Raw genomic sequence first — 17,844 nt, forward strand, 5'->3', positions numbered from 1 at the left:
AAGTCATACTTGAATTAAAAAAAATTGGAAGAAAAAGTCACAATCTCAATTGCAATAACATCTCAATTAAATTATAGGTGGGGGTGGGTGGGGGAGGGGGAGAACTCTTCCTGTACATAATGATGGGCTGACCACAAAATTAGAAATTTGTATTTGTGTCGTGTCATTGTGTCTTTTTCTCTTGAGTGTGGTGCTAATACTCCTTTGTGAAACTGTGCAAAAAAATTAATGCAAAAAAAGGTGAGATGATCTGGATTTGAGCCAAAATGGTCTTTGTGAGATCGGTTCACAATTCTTTCCACGTATAAAAGTTGGAATAATTTGAAATGATAAAAAACATATAAAATGCGGGGAAAACGTATAAGTTGACAGGTATGCTTTTGTGTTTTTGCACGCTTGGATAATACTGTAAATTAGATTCAGATTGCTTCCCAAACGCCTTTGTGGTTTCCCGGACAGTAGGGGGCGATATGAACTAAAGACATCCAATTCACCAAGAAGAAGAAGTATATGGGGTTTTTTGTCTTTAACAATCTTTATTGAACAAGTCATAATACAATTCTCAATAGACAGAAAACGAAACGAATACATCCACATATTACAAACATTTAAACAAAAAAAAAGCCGGGGGCTGCAAAAATGCTCCAAACCACACCCAATTTGACATCCACCAATCATTGTCAGCTTCAGCGGTTCAAAAAAGGAACATTTGGTGAGACGCTTGTCATCTCTCATGGAGTGCTCGCTTCAAACTTCTAACTTTGCACCTGGACGAGGTGACGAGACACCCGAGTCCGACTCTTGCTAATTTTATAAATGGAGAGCAGATGGCGGTCGAACTCGTTCCGCCTGCTGACCCAGCGATGTCTTTTACCATCAGGCCGTCCTGGCATGAAAATTTTGTAAATTTTATATGTAGTCAAAGGGCCGTGTTTTAAAGGTTAACCAGAGACTGTTGGCGTCTCTCGTGGGCAACGGGACGGCACTCCAACCTCACCCATAACCGCTCGACCACGCCAGTATTTCCTACCCCTGCCTGCCTTCAGAATTCCATCCTGAGATCAGGAGAGAGAGCTTGCAAAGCCAACTTAATTTTCGATTGAATACGAGTTGCACAAAGAGATCGTGTCATTTTGCTTTCTTGGCGATCGTGAATAAAGTGCAAATAAAACACCCATTACGCACACTTCCAAAACGTGCAAGCCAACTTTATTCATTGTTTCAAGATGCTTTGTTGATCAGGGCAACTCCGCTGGAATAGTTGAGACGCAAATCTCGTCTGGATGCTTGCGGGGTGCTCTCTGCTGGTCCCAACGGGGCCCGGGGCTGAATAACCTGCAAAACCCAAAGGATCGCGGTGAAATCAAACTTCGTTTTAGATTGGGGAGGAAACATCGGATGACTTTCTGAGGGCCCCGATAACTTTTTCCCCTCAAAGTATTCACTGTATATTGATCAACATGCCACCCCCCCTAAGGGTACACAATAAATCCGATTTCGCTTTCCAATGTCAGCTAACAGCTGTAAGAATCATTGTAAAAATCGACCGCAAACTAACAAGAGGCTCGCGACCGTCGTCGACGGTGTTGACAACGTATTTACGAAACGTAAGGGCGCCGTCTACTGGTGACAATAGGAATGACAAACCTTCGACTGAAGTGGCTCTCAACTTTACAAGTACAGTCCCACCGAAAAAATACAACTCCCTGGGTACCTTTATCAGGTGCTGTCTCACCATGTTGTCTTTGTTGTTGTGTTTATGATCCTCTGGACGAGTTGGAACTGGGAAAGTCAATTCCTTTTCAAAAGGAATCGACTTTTGAAAAGCGACGGAGCATGTGTTCAACTTCGTGCAGTACCTACCACCTCTTAGCTCCCAGGGCTTCCCGGCAGGATTGGGTCCGAGATGTGCCTCTGGATCTCCGGCACTTCAGAGGAGACCTCCAGGTGCTCGGGGAGGGAAGGGAAGCGCTGGGTGGTACCCAGCATCCCTGGGGCCTCAGGCTGAGGCGGCGTCAGTGACATGGTGTCGTCCGAGGCGGCCGTTACGTGGATCCCGCTGGACAGCGAGTCCTTGGACTTGGACTCGGACTCTGGAGTCTAGGGTGGGGAAACCGAACATGTTGGACACACTTGGAATGCTAATATCGTTGTATTTATTTAATTTTTCAACTTTAGTGTTCTAATCATGACTTGTCGTGTATTCCAACTTTAGCGCTGTTCAGACGCGCTAGGAATCACGCAATTAATCGGCGCGTGCGCGTACCTGGAGCAACGAAGCAGCGCTGTCCATCATGGGAGGGACGGCGCAGAGGGTGGGCAGCGGTGCGTTGCCATACAGGGCGGCGGCGGTGGCGGTGGGGATGGGGCTGGGTGATACGGCGCTGTAGGCGGGCGGCACTGGGGCCATCTGACGCTGAAGTAGTTGCAGGATGACGGTGATGTCCGCCGTCATTCGGCTCTCCAGTCTGCAACAAGAACAATGAATGCGTACATTTTTGAGCTACTCGCTGAAAATCTCCTCTAGTTGCTGTTTAGCGCACAGGCCAAAGACATCGTAAATATGTTGCTTTGGTGGGCATCTGGTAGGATCTCAGTTCATCTGAGAGGAGTAGTTTCATTTAGCCAGGTCTTAATGTGATCGAACTGATGGGAAGAGTAAACATGTTTGTGTGTCTTGGAGATGCTTGGTTACTTAATGACCTAGCAATTTTCGCTAGCTAGCTTCACAGCAGCAGTGCTTACTTCATCCCTCATGAATAGTGTTACAACGGTTACATTTAGCTGTTATTTTAGTTTGTTTGAATTAATTACAATCACTTTAGTATTTTTTTCAAAGGGCAAACATCACTTGTAGATATTTAACTTTTTACACATTTTGCCCGGTGAATATGATTAAGTTAGGATTGTATAACCCTTCGAAAAAACATTTGGTTACAGTATAAGAAACCTCCAATTCATCGCAGGATGTGAAGGCTAAAGCTGTCCACCAGATGTCGCTGTCGCACAACCTCGTTCACCAACACGCACACTATGATGCGAATATACGTCGCATTTTCTTTTTTTTGGATAATTACAATGTCACATTGTTTCTTCGTCTTTTATTGATGCTAATTTACTTGTAGCCCCAGATTATATACTATCTACAAATAGAAAAAATATCAGGGGGTCTTACCGAAGGGGGTATAGCTCAGTGGTAGAGCATTTGACTGCAGATCAAGAGGTCCCCGGTTCGAATCCGGGTGCCCCCTTCAAGTTGTTTTTATTATGAATGAATAAACTCTATTCTTACCCTGATAGTGAAAACAAATCGTAGTTGTTTTTAAAAAATTTAAAAGAGAGAGAGTGAGAGAGAGAGATCTAATCTCACCTGTTCAACTGTGACTGGAGCACTTCCAATCTTGACCCGAGCTCACTAGGCCGGTCCTCAGAACAGGGGACAGGCTGGAAGCCGGTGGTCCTGGCCGCAGACGACGAGCGTCTCTGGGCCTCGGAATACTGGCTGGCCCGGCGGTCTGGCCAGTAGCCGTATAGGCCCGACATGCTGACTGGAACTGTGGGTGTAAGGATGGTTGTCAGAACATAAACTTAAACGATGCACTTGACTATGGTTGAAGTTACTGTTCATTCATTTATTTTATGTTTTTGTAAGAGTAACATCTCACATGGGCAAACTCCAGAGTATTGTGTTGAGGAAATTCACAGTGATAGCTTTTCTGGATGATACAGAGATGGTGTCGGACGCTTCACCTGAGTATGGTGGCCCAGCAAGGTCAATAGGCTTCGCCATCCCAGGGCCGGATCTACCGTGCGGCAGGAGGTTAATGACTGCCGGTGGGTAGTCTCTGGCGTCCCCTGCCGGCGGGGGGTACAGCTCCATTTTACTGCTACGCCTCATTTGCTTCATCTCCTCGTCGCTGGACTCGGATGAAAAAGTGTCACTATCGCACTGCTCGTCCCAGCGCGGCGTTGCGACTTTGTGATGGTTGGCCATTGGACAAGACTGCTCGGCGTAGGTCTCCTCCTGGTCCGTGCCGTCTGAAGAAGGATTTTTATTCTTTTTTTTTAACTGACGTATGCACTGGGAGAGATTTTTTGTTTTGTTTTATTATTATTATTTTTTTTGGGTAAAGGCAAGGTCATCGCTCACGGTTGTGGCGTCGCGGGGAGCCTCTGTGGTGCCTGCTGCGACGGTAGCCACATTCAGAGTCCTTGCTTGGCGTTGACAGATTTACCCGATCTGCCTGATACACAACACCTTCAGTAATGGACAAATATAGAATACAAATCTAGAATACAAATACAATACATTATAGGTGGGTCTACTCATGACAGACACACCTACCAAGTTTTATATTATATTTGAACATTTTCTGGTGGTCAACACCTCCATCAGGTGGCACTCACATCTCTCAGGTTGAAGGTGACCTCCAAGTTGTGCCAGAATGTGTCAGCAAAGTCAGGGTACATGTCCAGAACCTCCATCAGGTCGTCCCTCTGGATTTTGTGAAGGTCGCAGTACGTCAGCGCCCGCACGTCGGCGCTGGACTTGCCAGGCCTGCCGTACATGCTGACGGACTCGCCAAAGATGTCGTTCTTTCCTGGACGTACGCATGAGATGGGATCCAAACCCAAACGAAACAAAAAGACTGCGGTGAATGTTCTATTGGAAAAGGAGGCACCCGAGCGGGATTTGAGCGCCACTGCTATTGGTGATCGATGGTTCTGCCAAACGGAAGAATTAACTGGAGCTGTGCCCAAACACCCCTGGCGAGGCAGCACGACAGCTCTGTGTGTGTGTGTGTGTGTATGTGTGTGTGCGCGCGCGTCTCTTCATGTGCGCGCGCTTTGATGTGAAGGCTGAAAATGGGAAAAAAAAACCCATTTGAATTCAATTGAGATTTAAATCAAATCACATTTGAATTTAATTTCAAGGAATGAACTGAATTTTCCTTTTGATGGATTAAAATTCAAATCAAGTTTAAAATTGAATTATAATTCAATTTAAAATTTGATTTTTTTTTGCATTTGAACTTTAACTTTGAATGCAAATTAGATTTAAATTAGATTTACAGTTAAAGTATTATTAAAATTAAAACAACGGAATTAATCTGTCTCGACGTATCAAGATTAGAACAGTAAAAGTGAATAAAAAAAAATTCAATTACATTTCATTTAAATTCAGGTTTAAATGAAAATGTATTTGCATGATGGTCATCTGAAAACTATTTGGCAGTTTGTCGGTCAAAATGTAAACGGATGCTTCAAATCGCACAGATCTTGTTGGAACTTACAGAATCTTACATTGAAGAAAACGAATCCATCATTTCGCTCTTCGGAGAATGTGTCAACTCCGGTGGAGTCCGAATTAAAGTCAAAGGAAGCGAGTATGGCACTCACCCAATATGGCCACCACCATGTCGTCGCGCAGGATCTCGATGGAGCCGTTGGAGATGAAATAAAGGGCGGTGAGGATGTCGCCGCTGTGCACCAGGGTGTCGCCGGGCGGGGCGTGGGTGGTTTTGAAGCGGATGGCCAGGGCGCGCAGGCAGCCTTTGTTGGCGCCTCGGAAGGCTTTGCACTGCTGCATCAGCGTGCGGTTCAGATGCAGGCAGATGTCGGCCTGCAGGCACTCGGGGAAGCCCTTCAACACCTGGTGGGAAACACGCAGGGTGCCTTTAAAATTTGGCTGTCAACACGCCAAAGGGGTCCGAGTAATTTTGCATACTCACTGCGTTCATGTCGATGCCGTTGGTGTAGGACCAGGCGTGCTGGAAGTACTCCTCCAGACGCTGCCGCAAGCCACCGGGAATTTGGTGGAAGCGGATGAACTCTTTGACGCGCAGCATCTGCGTGTGGTACCGCGCCGTGCCCGAGTAGAGCCTCTGGATGATGGCCGAAACGTTGCCAAAGATGCTGGCGTACATCAGAGCTGCGTCAAAGGGAAGGGAGAAAGTTGAGCATAAAGAAAGGTTAAAAAAAAAAAAAAAATTTCTTGAATGAAACACCAAAAATACAAATAAAACAAAAAAAAAAACTAACAAAAAAAGAAAACAGAAATGATGAAAACAATATGGTAACATTCAAATAAAAACAAGAAAAAAAAGAAAAATATAAATGTCAATATAAACATATAAACAAAAACAATGCAAAATAACAAACAAAAACAATAGTAAATAAATAATAAACAAGTCTAAATTAGAAAAAGAATAAGAAAAACAATTTTAAAAATATGGAGAAAAAAAATGAATACGTAATAATTAAAGTTCAAATAAAAATGAAAAAAAGCTAAATATTTTTTTCACTAAAACACAGAGGGACTCACATCCAATGAGCATGACGCAAATGGAGAAGATCTTTTCGGGGTTGGTGTTGGGTGAAACGTTTCCGAAGCCGACGCTGGTGAGGCTGCTGAAGGTGAAGTAGAGCGCCGTCACGTACTTGTCCTTGATGGACGGCCCCGACGCCGCATCGCTGTCGTTGTATTGCTTGCCGATCTGCTCGGCCAGGTTGTCCAGCCAGCCGATCTTCATGACCCCCACGCGGGCCGAGCTGGTGCGTTCCACGTTGCCGATGGCGTACCAGATGCACGCCAGCCAGTGGGCGATCAGAGCGAAGGTGCACATGAGCAGGAAGAGCACGGCCGCTCCGTACTCCGAGTAACGGTCCAGCTTGCGGGCCACCCGCACCAAACGCAAAAGCCGCGCCGTCTTCAGAAGGCCGATCAGCGTGGTGGTCTGCGGCTGGGGAGGCAGACGCCATCTCGTTACTACTGTCAACTGGAGATGCGCCGCTCTCATATTTTTAGAAGTGATTACTTTTCCCAATTATCCCATCGATTAATCGGATACCAATTGAGTGTAAACTGATAACATGATATCCTGTGATATATGCCAGTGAGTATTGTTATATTGCCACGACACCTTTGTTGATACACTCTGTTCAAATATTCATGCTTTGCGTTGCATTAAGCTAGAAGAAGGAAAAGTTCTGCGGTGGTTTTAAAATGCAATTCGTTTTTGTTTGATGTTTAGTTTGATGGTGAACAGCCACAGGGAATGCTAATAATATATAGACTGTAATTTAAAAAAATATTATATTTAGATATTATTTTTTATTATTTTCATTATCATAATATTATATGTTATATTATTATTATCATATATATATATATTTTTTTTCAATTTTTTTATTTTCTACCCCCCCCACTCCCAAATTTTGCTGCTCTATACTGCAAATTTCCCCAGTGTGTAATTTAAAAAAGATTATTCTTATATTTATATATTATTTATTTATATTATTTTCATTATCATAATATTATATGTTATAATATTATTATTATCATATATATTATTATTATTATATATTATATATTTATTTCTATTTTTTTTGTGCTTTTTGTGAAGTGAGTTAACTGCCATCACATAGCACTCTAAAAATTTTTGCTCGAAAGTCAAATCAACAAATTCATCCAAGCACAATCTATAGGTGGAAAGATTTGCAAGTCGGGTCCGTCATCTCTTAAGGCACCATTTTTTCCATACCTCCTCCGAGCCGGAGCGGAAGATGAGCAGATCGAAGGGTATGGCGGCCACGATGTCGATGAGGAACCAGCCCTTGAAGTAGTGCTGGGCGATGCGGCCCGGGTGGCTGACCACTTCATCGTTGTGGTTGACATATGTGGTCCGGAAGTTGATGAGGATGTCCACGATGAACATGACGTCCACCACCAGATCCACGACGTTGAGAGGGTTGCACGTGTAGCCGCACGTCCGCCGCCGATCCTCCTCCACCTCGTTGAGAAGAAAGGCGGCCGAGTAGGGCGTGAAGATAGCTGTGTAGATGACCAGCAGCAGGATGAGCCAGTCCCACATGGCCTTGAAGGGGCTGTAGTGCAAGATGGTCCAGCGGTGGATGCGCGGGGCTTGCAGCTTGTACTCGGGAAGCACGTCGGCGCCCAGCGACAGAACCTTACCGCCAAGAAAGCCGTTCATTAATACCATATCGGCTCACTTAATTAGGTACACCTACCTGCGCACTAAATCTAAAACCAGGACCACTTTCACCTGCTGCTGTCCCGACCATATGACCTGATTTTGGTCCGGGTAACTGAAAACAACAAGCACGGCGCGTTTTCACCCGTTGGCGAGTTTCATTGAATTTTACTTTGATACTGTAATTAGTTTGAAATACAAATGAATGCAAAACTTTGCAAGGTAACGCAAAGTTTTTTTTTCCATGTCCCTTTTAGGGGCTCCGTACCTTCCTGACTATCCAGCCGGATAAGCAACCAACTACCCTCTACCTAACGAGTACCAACAGTGAGCAGTCAGCAATGATCTTAATTCTGGAGAACATTGAATAATTGATGGAGGAGCATTAATGATGTCACTAATATGATATGTAGCAGCTTGCAGTGAGATCGCACCAATCCAATGCTTTTCTTGCGCCGGCCAGGCTAAATTTGCATCGTACTTTGCATGATGTCATCCGTGGCGATGAAGCTCAACTGCTGCCTGCGACGCGCGTAACTTGTAAATTCTCTCCCAGGAACCACGAGAAGCTTATTAATGTTCTGTTTTCACTGGCCGAGCTCCTCGCTGAAAAAAACCACCTAGGGAGAAGTCACACGCCATTCTAAAATGTGCCAGGGAATTCGGAGCTTGACTACATTTGGGAACGTAGCGAAAGGATGTTTGATGACAGAACGGCTCTGGCGTGGGTTTTAAATCTCGTTTAAACGACACGAAGGGGGGCGCTGATGGGCCGCTGTGACCTGCTGAACACCATGCGGATGGGCGACATGCTAATGAGAGTGTAAACACAAAGGTTCACTCATCCAACAAGTTATCGATGTGCTGTGTTTTGTAATGACCAATAGAAGTTTCGCCCCCCCACCCTCCCACCGCCACCCCACCCCCCGTGTCGCATGCAACCTGTCAGCTCGTTATAATTAACATGGCATTTGTTCATGTCTGCATGGGGCTCGTGTTTGATACATGACAGTTTGGGAAAGTACATTGTGAAGGCAAGAAAACGCCCCAAAAATAAATTTGGGGCAAATAAACTGTGGGTGAAGAAGTTAAAATAAAAGTATTGAAGCCCAAATGATAATTTGGGCAAGGAAACTGGTTCCAACAAGGTCAAAAACTGCAATTTGGGCCAAGTAAACAGTGGACAACCGAACCAACCCCGCTCCCCCAACCCCCAACACATTCAGCAAGGCGGACAACAAGGCCAAAAGGTCAAATTCAACAAGTAAAATGTGGGCAACAAAGCCAAAATGACATTTCAGACAAATAAAACAAGAGGAAAATGAGCATGAGAATGAGCTGACGTGGTCACATGGCAACAACATGGCCTGGCTTCCTGTTCCTCACTTGTCAGCTTGATATAGAAAAGAGGAGCATCTGAAGAGCAGCTTAGCAGTCAGTAAATGGTGTAAGTGTGTAGTTATAAAAATAAATACAAATAAATAAAGCACTCACAGGCTGTAGTTTCTGCTTGAAGCTCATGTTGACGCGTACTTCATGCTAACCACAGAGAGAGAGAGAGAGACAGCAACCTCCGTCCGTCCATCTACATCCCTCCCTCAACGACATTCCTCCCCCCCCCTCCCCTTTGCTTTCTCTGCGTCCCTCTCTGGCCCCCCCGCGTTAGGCCCAGCCCAGATTTAAAAATAAATAAATAAATAAACGGCCTCGGTGTGGCATTATGTCATCACAATATGATACATGACAAAATGAGGTGATACATTGTGGGCGAAAAAAAGTTAAAAGTAACAATTTAGCCCTTAAGGGGAGCAGCGGTGACGACAGTGGACAGTTTATCAGATTACGAGGTGGATAAAAGGGTTGAACAAGAAAATGGTCAAGGATAAAGCCAAAGAAGGAAGCAAAAAAAAAAAAAAAAAATTGGGGACAACACAGCCAAACGGACCATTTGGGGAGGTAGAACAGGGGGCGACAATTCAGCCGAGCTGGCATGTAAATGTTGGGCAATAAAGCCCAAACTACGACAAGATAAGTACTTGGGGACAAGGAAGCCAAAATGACACTGTTGTGAAGTGAACTGTGAACAGCAAAGCTAATATGACAAGTCAAACTCATTTTGTGTCGCGGCCCATATAAAATGATGTGGCGGGCCAAATCTGGCCCCCGACCCTTGACTTTGACACCTGTCATTTCGACAATGTAGACTCGGTGCAACAAAGCAGAAACAACAAAGACCTCAAATAAACAATTTGGAGCGATGCGTGACACTCACTCGTCACTTCATTTGGTGCACCTCTCCGAATAACAGCCAATAGAAGCGCTTCATTCAAATTCTGACTTTTGATTGACAGGAACTGTAGTACATCTGTTCCTTATATAGCGGCCATATTATTTCGGCCCACGATAGGGACACAATATTAGAAGTAACTTTAAATGAAATGATTGGCACTGACAAATGTCATTTCTTCCGCGGAAGCCAGGGGGTGCCGCGCCCGCACACGCATACACACACGCGCCGCACACATAAATCCGGGCGTTGCTCGATCACGCCATTGCAGACTAATCCATAGCGGCGAGGATCAATAGCAACCTTCATTTCTCTTTTGTAAGGTGCCAATCGAAACTCAATTAAGCAGCCGACAATTTTTTATGGCGCGACGCCACAACATCCGACGTACAGGCAATTTTCAACCGCCGTTTTCAGCGCTAAGCGGCCATGTTTTAGGCGGGGAGAGTTCGCCTGCAAGGTGCGCACATGGAAACATGGAGCACACCATGTCCATTAGCTCACAAGGCCAAGGTCACTCACTGCCAACCGGCCGGCCAGCCAGCCAGCCAGGCAACGCTGCTCGATGGGCACAAACAGATGTCACACTCTTATCTCGCTTTTGAACCAGGGGGAACAAAGGAACATAAAAATATATATATACTGTAAATACAGGTATATATATACAATGTTGGAAATCAAATAAAAGCAAAAAATGAATTTTTGGCAACTGACCTTGGGGTAGCAAAAGTCAAACGGGCAAGTAAAAAAGATTATATAAACCCAGACTGACAAGAAAAATGAGGGCAACAAAGCCAAAACAAGTTTGGAGAAGTAAAGTGGGCGACAAAGCCAAAGTGACACGTAAACTGGGCCAACGGAAAAAACAATAAACTGACAATTTTTTTAAAAAGTATATATATAATAATCATCATCATCATCCGAATTTCAATCGACTCTGGAGCAATAAATCCATTTCGACAAGTAGGCCAGGGCAACAAAGTCAACTTTAGAAGTAAACAGAAGGCAACAAAATCAAATTGGCAGCTAAACCGGTCAACAAAGCCAAACTGACAAGGGGGAGGCAACCGAGCCAAACAGAAAAGTAAACAAAGGTAATTTCATAACATAGAATCTCCGAGAAGCGCCGGGCGTCATTTTTCTTTTTCTATCCAACTGGCATCCAGCTGCTTTCCTCTGAGATTATGAGAGCTTTCCCTTTGTCGAGGTGCTTTTTGACACCGCGATGGCGCGGTGGAGGCGACACGGCGAGCACAACGTGAAGACACATGTCACACATCAGGTGAGATTATTTCTACCTCGCGCGTCATCCCGCGTCCCTGCCGAGTAGCCCGAGGCGGCCCTCCATTTATAGACACACTTGTGTGTGTGTGTGTGTGTGTGGGTGGGTGTATGCATATGTGAATGCAGGAGAGCAGTGATGTGTGAGCAGTGACTTAATGACCTGAACCTGTCACAAACACACACACACACACACACACGCGCGCGCACACACACACACACACACACACACACGCTGGGAGGAAAAAGCAAGTGAGAGCGAGAGTTGTTCTCACAGTAGGTAGTGGAGGAGCAGAAAGTAGAAATATAAATGTCACTTGCACCTCCAGCTCCAAGATAAATGATAATGAGAACACAACCAAAAAAACAACCAAAAAAAAAAACCCTCAGGCAAGGCTAGAACATTTGTCCCCTGCCAAATCACCGAATGTAGGGCCTTAAAAGGTAAAAGCAGCTCAAACTTTGATTCAAAAGGGGACAACACGTAATATAAACAAGCAGTTTGATGATTTTTGATGTTGTGATTAGACTGTGTTTAAATGCTTAATCTGGATTCAATCTGGACTAAAAATTTTGTTTTGCTAATTTCCCCACTGCGGAAGTAACAAAATTATTACAGTACCTTGAATTATATTAGACTAGGTTGTTAAAAAAAAAAAAAAAAAAATTCTAAATTCTAAAAAATTCTAAAAAAAAAATTCTAAAAAAAAACATTGACTTACTGAATTACTTTTTTCTATTGGATTTCACATGTTGCGTTTACACTGCTGTAAATTCTCAATCTGGATAAGATCGTCAAGGACTTCTGATCTCACCTGTGTTACCTGCGTCACCTTCTCAGTAACATTCTGTGTTCTGTCTTTGACTTTGCTGGGCGCGATGATCTCAATCTCTCCGGGCGACGGGGGTCTGACGCGGTCCGAGCCGAAGGTGAGCGTCACCTGCGGGATGCGCCCAATAGCCCGGTGCCTCATCAGATCCGAGTCTGAAGTGGAGTTGGCGCCGCTAGGCTTCAAATCTACACAAAAGCAAAAATACAAAAAAAAGTGTCTTTGGTGTTGCTTCGTTTTGCTCACGTCTTAACAAGTGCTTCTACTGTCAGACTCACTGCTGTTCGTCCGGGTATCTCCGAGCCGAGTGCTCAACTCTGTTTTCATCCCGTCGATGTCGTCGAGAGACGAGGCCCGTCGCAGGCTGCGCAAGCTTTCCCGCGAGCTGCTTCGAGATATGGTCCCCCGAGGTCCCGGCAGGCCCGGCAGGTCCAAGCGGTCCGTCAGCAGGGAGCGGCGCTTGGCGCAAGACTGAGTGGCGAGCGATGGAGGATCCAGGTCTTGCTCTATAAGGGCCTCAGTCTCGGACTGCATACAGCTCTCTTTAGATGGGATGCGGAAATCCTTCAGGGGGACTTCCTCACTGTTGGGCTTAAAAAAAAAATTAAAAAAAAAAATTCATATAATATATATATATATATATATCAATATATGAATGTATTGTTTTCAAAATGTTTTGGACGACTAGTGAGCGTGAGTTAGCAAGAAAAGGAATGTGTGTGTATGTGTAAATGTGTCTGCCGTGACAGAGTGTGTTTCCGGATTGGTCGCTCATGGATCCTGTCAGGAAGTGATATCCTTCAAAAGAAAAACACAGCGGAGACGTCCAAACACGAGCGAGCGGCTCGTTTGTTTTTCATTTATCTCTTTGATGGCTCTTTCCCCTTTAAACAATTCCCCTCTGCTGTAGAAGGGCCCTTTCACATGGGATTTCATGTGAGCGGACCACAAAAAGGAAGCCTCTGTTGCCTCTGAATGATCCCAGTGTTGTTGTTTTTGTTTTGTTTTTTTAACGAGTAAAAATTGAGCATGATTAAACGTGACAATAAAGTTGTACTCGACTTGATATTTATTGCATATAAAGTTCTCTTACCTGCATGTAGTCCACCACTACACCCTCAAATTGATCTTTGGAAAGTGACTGCCGCCGCTTAGGGCGCAACACCGGCAGTCGCATCTTCAATCTGCGATTCTGACCTGAGAGAGATAATCCACAGTGAACAATGATTTTTTTTTTCAAATGCTAAAATATGAAACAGTTGGCGCATCATGATTAACGGATTGCAGCACCTTCAATTGTGCGTGACACGGCCGCCAGGGGGCAGTGTAAAACACAACCGCTCCACAATTGTCAGCGACTACGTGAGTTGCAATAATATTTCATGGAAGATAAAGAATATACGCCTGCGCGTATTGTTATGGTGTCTGTGTACGTGTGCTGATGCACCGTTTGTGTTCAAATATCCGTGAAAGTGCTCACAATAGAGCCAGCCTTGGCTGACTCGCTGCCTGAATCCGGACTTCTTGAGCAGCGGGTCGACGAGCTCCTGGAAGTCCAGGATGAACATGATGACGACTCCTTCCTCGTTCTTCACTGGAACGATGTCCACCATGCACGGCCTGCACGTGCCTGTCATTTGATGACATTGTATACCGGTTTATACGGGAGGGAGGAGATCACATTTGTGCAAGTCTCAAGACATAACCTTCAAATTTCAAGTTAAAAAAAATAAAAGAACTTTCGCAGGTGATAAAGGAGCTATTTGACGAGTAGACGGACAGATTTTTTTTTTTGGTACCTTCCTTGGCGTAGTAGAGGATCTCCACCTTGCGCTCCTCAGAGCCGAGGAGGGCCTGAGCTAGCTGCGCTAGGGCGCTCTTCATGGTGCCGGGCCCCACCAGGAACTGGCAGGTGCACGGCTGCTGCATGATTTCGGCCCGCGTGAAGCCGAACATCTGACAGAAGGCCTCGTTGCAGAAGATGATGCCACAGTTCTTCATCTGCGCATTGGCAATCACAAACTTGCGATCTGAAACGACCACGTGGACCAGGTTTAGCATTAGCCACTCCAGGCTTTAAAGATCAATTATGAACTTGATGCGTCACTCATGTCAAGTACGTCATGTTCACTTCGCTTGTCCAGTGACAACACAATAGGTCGGCTCGCTATTAATACAGTTAACAATTATGTGGAGTGGAACTAATGAAGTGGAGCTTTCCAGGCTGCTTGGCATCACAGTGATTCCTGAGAGACGGCAGCAGAGCAGCTGGACACTTAACAGAGGGACTTGTGTGGAAATGTCAACGCTTCTGTACGCGTATGCTGCACGTGCCATTTCAGTACTGCACAGTTAATTCCGATTAAAACGAGGTATTTGATTTGGGCTATAGAGTATATATATATATATTGTATAATATGTGTATATAAAATAAAATACTGTACACTGTGTCCCCAGCAGGTGAGCGCGGTGCCTAGCAACCGCTAAGTGACAATGAGGGTTTCAAAGTGCCAATTTGTGGAACAGAGGAACATGTGATGTAGCTCCGGAGGCACAAGGGGATTGTGGGTAAACCAGAGTGACATCACAATCAAAGGCGAGCACATCTTCATTGAAGTCGGCGGTTAAAAGGCTCCAAAACAGAGCTGGCCAACGTTGATCCGGGTCGCCTGTGTTGCGCAAACGTCTGCCTTTAAGAGCAGCTAGCATTAGCTTACATGACTTATATCAAATATTTTGACTATGTTTGAAATGTGTCCGAAGCTGGCACATTCCTTTGGAATCTTGGCAATACCCCTCGTTATTAAATCGCAGCCTAATTTCTAATCATGGAAAATTTGTGTGAGCGACTAGGTTGTGCTATGACTTTTCTCAGCCCTGACACTTGCTGCTTTTAACCCTTTCAGGGACAGCGGTCACTACACTGGACAGCTTATCATGTGATTAGGTTACAGGGTGCATGAAAAGTTGAAGAAAAAAAATACAACATTTGATTTTGTCAGGAAAGGAGATCGAAAGTTGAGTCCGAAACAGAAAAGCAATGATGTGATGGTATCGTCTCAGCCAATCAGATTGTCGTGATATCACATTGTAAGTTTTATGACATGCTGTGATGTGTTAACCAAAGTCATAGTCAACAATTCATTGCCCCCCCCCCAATCTTTTTGGTAACATCTTCACTTCAGCATTGAAGAGGAGTGACATTACAAAATAAATGCAGACACAATCCAAAACAAAACGAATGTCTTGATCTAGATCTAGAGAGGTACTTTTTTCCCCTGTCCTGACACTTACGGCTTTCAAAATACTTAACTCCCAAAGTTCAAAGAAAGAAAAATGTGTCTCTCATTTTCGTAGGGTGTCCTATTGTTTTTCTCAGTCCTGAGAATGTTGAGATATTTGAGTTTTCCTTCATTCAAAGTGTACATGCATGCAATTAACATTTAACAAGATATGAGGTTTAAGATCAGGATTAGGTTATAAAGAATCACACGTTCAGTGACTTACTTTGCTCGTCGAATTTCCTGATGATGGTATCGAGGTAAGTGTTCTGGAGGGCAACGTGACCGCGTCTCACCGGCATCTTGACAGCGACGATGATGACAACGCATCAAGCTTCTAAATCAGCATCGGGAAGCGCCGAATTTAAATTCAAATGAAAAGAACTGCAAGTGCAAAACTGCTGCGGGATTGGGTTGCTGATACTGCCTGGAGGATGATGATCTTGATGATGAAGGTTGGTTGCCACAGTGACAAGAGAAGCTGGTTGTCACGCGCTGAGTTAAAAATAAAAAAAGGAGGAAAAGTTCACTAAAGTGCAGTTGAATTTCAGACACTTGAGCTGCAGTTAAAAATGAAAAAAAGACATAAAACGACACGCAGGAAGTTTTCGCCTTTTGTTGAACGACATTCTCTTTCAAGTTTGTCTGCTATGTAAGTGCGCAGAAGATAGAGAAGCTCATCTCGGCCAAAAATTGGTCCCATCTACTGTGTGCTGCTTTCCACCGTCCCCCGCGGGTCCTCACAAGCCACCGGCATCAAGCCATCGAGTACACAGCGGGACGGAAATAGACAGAAGGCAGCCTTTCAAAATAAGAGATATCAGCATTGATCGCTCGTCTCGTTTGAGACCCAAAATGCGTCCTGAGCATATATGAATCCAGAAAACGACCCTACAAAATGAATACACGTTGAACATCGTTTCAAATTCGTTGTTTGTCTCTACATGCTCGTAGTGTAGAAAAGAGGTACAGAAAATGGATGGATGTCAGGATAATACTGAATAGCCGGATAATGTAAGTAGATGCATGTATGAAATGTGTTTACAGGAATTAATTACATATGAAGAGATACACAATGATTTCGTGTGTGTGCGCGTTTTATTGTGAAAGTCTACATGTGCGGTTGTGTTTGACGGTTTGGCTTGACAATGGTCCTGTCGGTGACAGATTGCAGACCCAACCTCAGTCTGCATCACTCCGTATCACAGGTCTGAAAATAGCAGCATCTAGCACGTGCGCCGCTGCCATCGCACTTGTACCACGATAAGCCGCCATGCGTGTGCCTGTGTGTCAAGTTGAGCACAACAAAGGAAAACAATGGCAACGTTTTTCACCTTCAATCCATCCTGATCCCACAGCGACACTCACTTAGCATCCCGGTGGCATTCTGAAATAGAACAGACACTCTATGAAAGGTCGCTGACAGGAGAGGCAGAGGGACATTTTCTCACATGTGTAGCATAGTTAGCTTAGCTGAGACCAAATAAAGTCCCATTGTGTTTCCCTCAATTTTTTTGGTCCTCTAACCTGATAACATTAGCTCACATCTAATTTTGTAGTCCAAAAATGTCGTCTGAAGTTGAAAATGTCGGTGCATTGGGCCATTGTTTCATAAGTTACATTGTCCAGGTCTAAATTTCATCTGTGTAACATGTTTAGCTTAGCATCCTCTTGTGTTTCAGGTAACACAAAATTTATTGTCCTGTAACACGTGTTACACTATCGCTAAAGCTAAAAACATTGGACCATGGAAGTCCAAAAAGTGTCACGCCTGCTCATCCACATCTGTCTTGGAATGTTTGTGACTTTTGTTGTCCTTCTCGCTTACATGGCGGTCTGTCAACACCTCACAAACCAAAACGCACCATCCAGACACCCCTCGCCCCCTGTTTCACCTCTTGCTTGCTTTCTCGCAGGACCTGATGGGAACCAAAACGTTTGAACGGACCTGGATACTTTTTATCAGGATGGAATTCCTTCACCACCATCGTCACCCTGAGAGACTTCATTCCCCTGATAAGAGCTGGACACAACACATACAACTGTACTCTAAACATACACACGAGTACAGAGTGTCTTATTCGTGTGTTCTGGACTTTTTCTTTTCTTTTTGTGGTTGAAGATGGAGGTAGTTTCATGCAGGAACAGATTTCGAAAGGGGGAAAAATGTG

The 17,844-nt window shown here is 44.6% G+C and overlaps 1 protein-coding gene and 1 non-coding gene across 2 annotated transcripts; one reads left to right on the forward strand and one right to left on the reverse strand.

The window, feature by feature from the left end:
- Nucleotides 1-1,187: 1,187 nt before the first annotated feature.
- kcnh6a (potassium voltage-gated channel, subfamily H (eag-related), member 6a) lies at nucleotides 1,188-17,803 on the reverse strand. The gene is made up of 19 exons (XM_052049290.1): nucleotides 17,622-17,803; nucleotides 17,042-17,060; nucleotides 15,900-16,956; nucleotides 14,192-14,422; nucleotides 13,873-14,022; nucleotides 13,486-13,589; nucleotides 12,671-12,983; nucleotides 12,378-12,580; nucleotides 7,545-7,970; nucleotides 6,326-6,743; nucleotides 5,733-5,932; nucleotides 5,401-5,653; nucleotides 4,408-4,601; nucleotides 4,151-4,244; nucleotides 3,751-4,038; nucleotides 3,371-3,554; nucleotides 2,267-2,468; nucleotides 1,864-2,100; nucleotides 1,188-1,335 (listed from the first exon to the last, which is right to left on the reverse strand). Exons 3-18 carry the CDS (start codon nucleotides 15,973-15,975, stop codon nucleotides 1,870-1,872), a joined length of 3,567 nt encoding a protein of 1,188 aa, XP_051905250.1. The 5' UTR covers nucleotides 15,976-16,956; nucleotides 17,042-17,060; nucleotides 17,622-17,803; the 3' UTR covers nucleotides 1,188-1,335; nucleotides 1,864-1,869.
- On the forward strand, nucleotides 3,180-3,251 carry trnac-gca (transfer RNA cysteine (anticodon GCA)). The gene has a single exon. It is a non-coding gene; the product is annotated as a tRNA-Cys (tRNA).
- Nucleotides 17,804-17,844: the final 41 nt, after the last annotated feature.

This window comes from Hippocampus zosterae, chromosome 17 (assembly GCF_025434085.1).
Source record: "Hippocampus zosterae strain Florida chromosome 17, ASM2543408v3, whole genome shotgun sequence".
Lineage (NCBI taxonomy): Eukaryota > Metazoa > Chordata > Actinopteri > Syngnathiformes > Syngnathidae > Hippocampus > Hippocampus zosterae.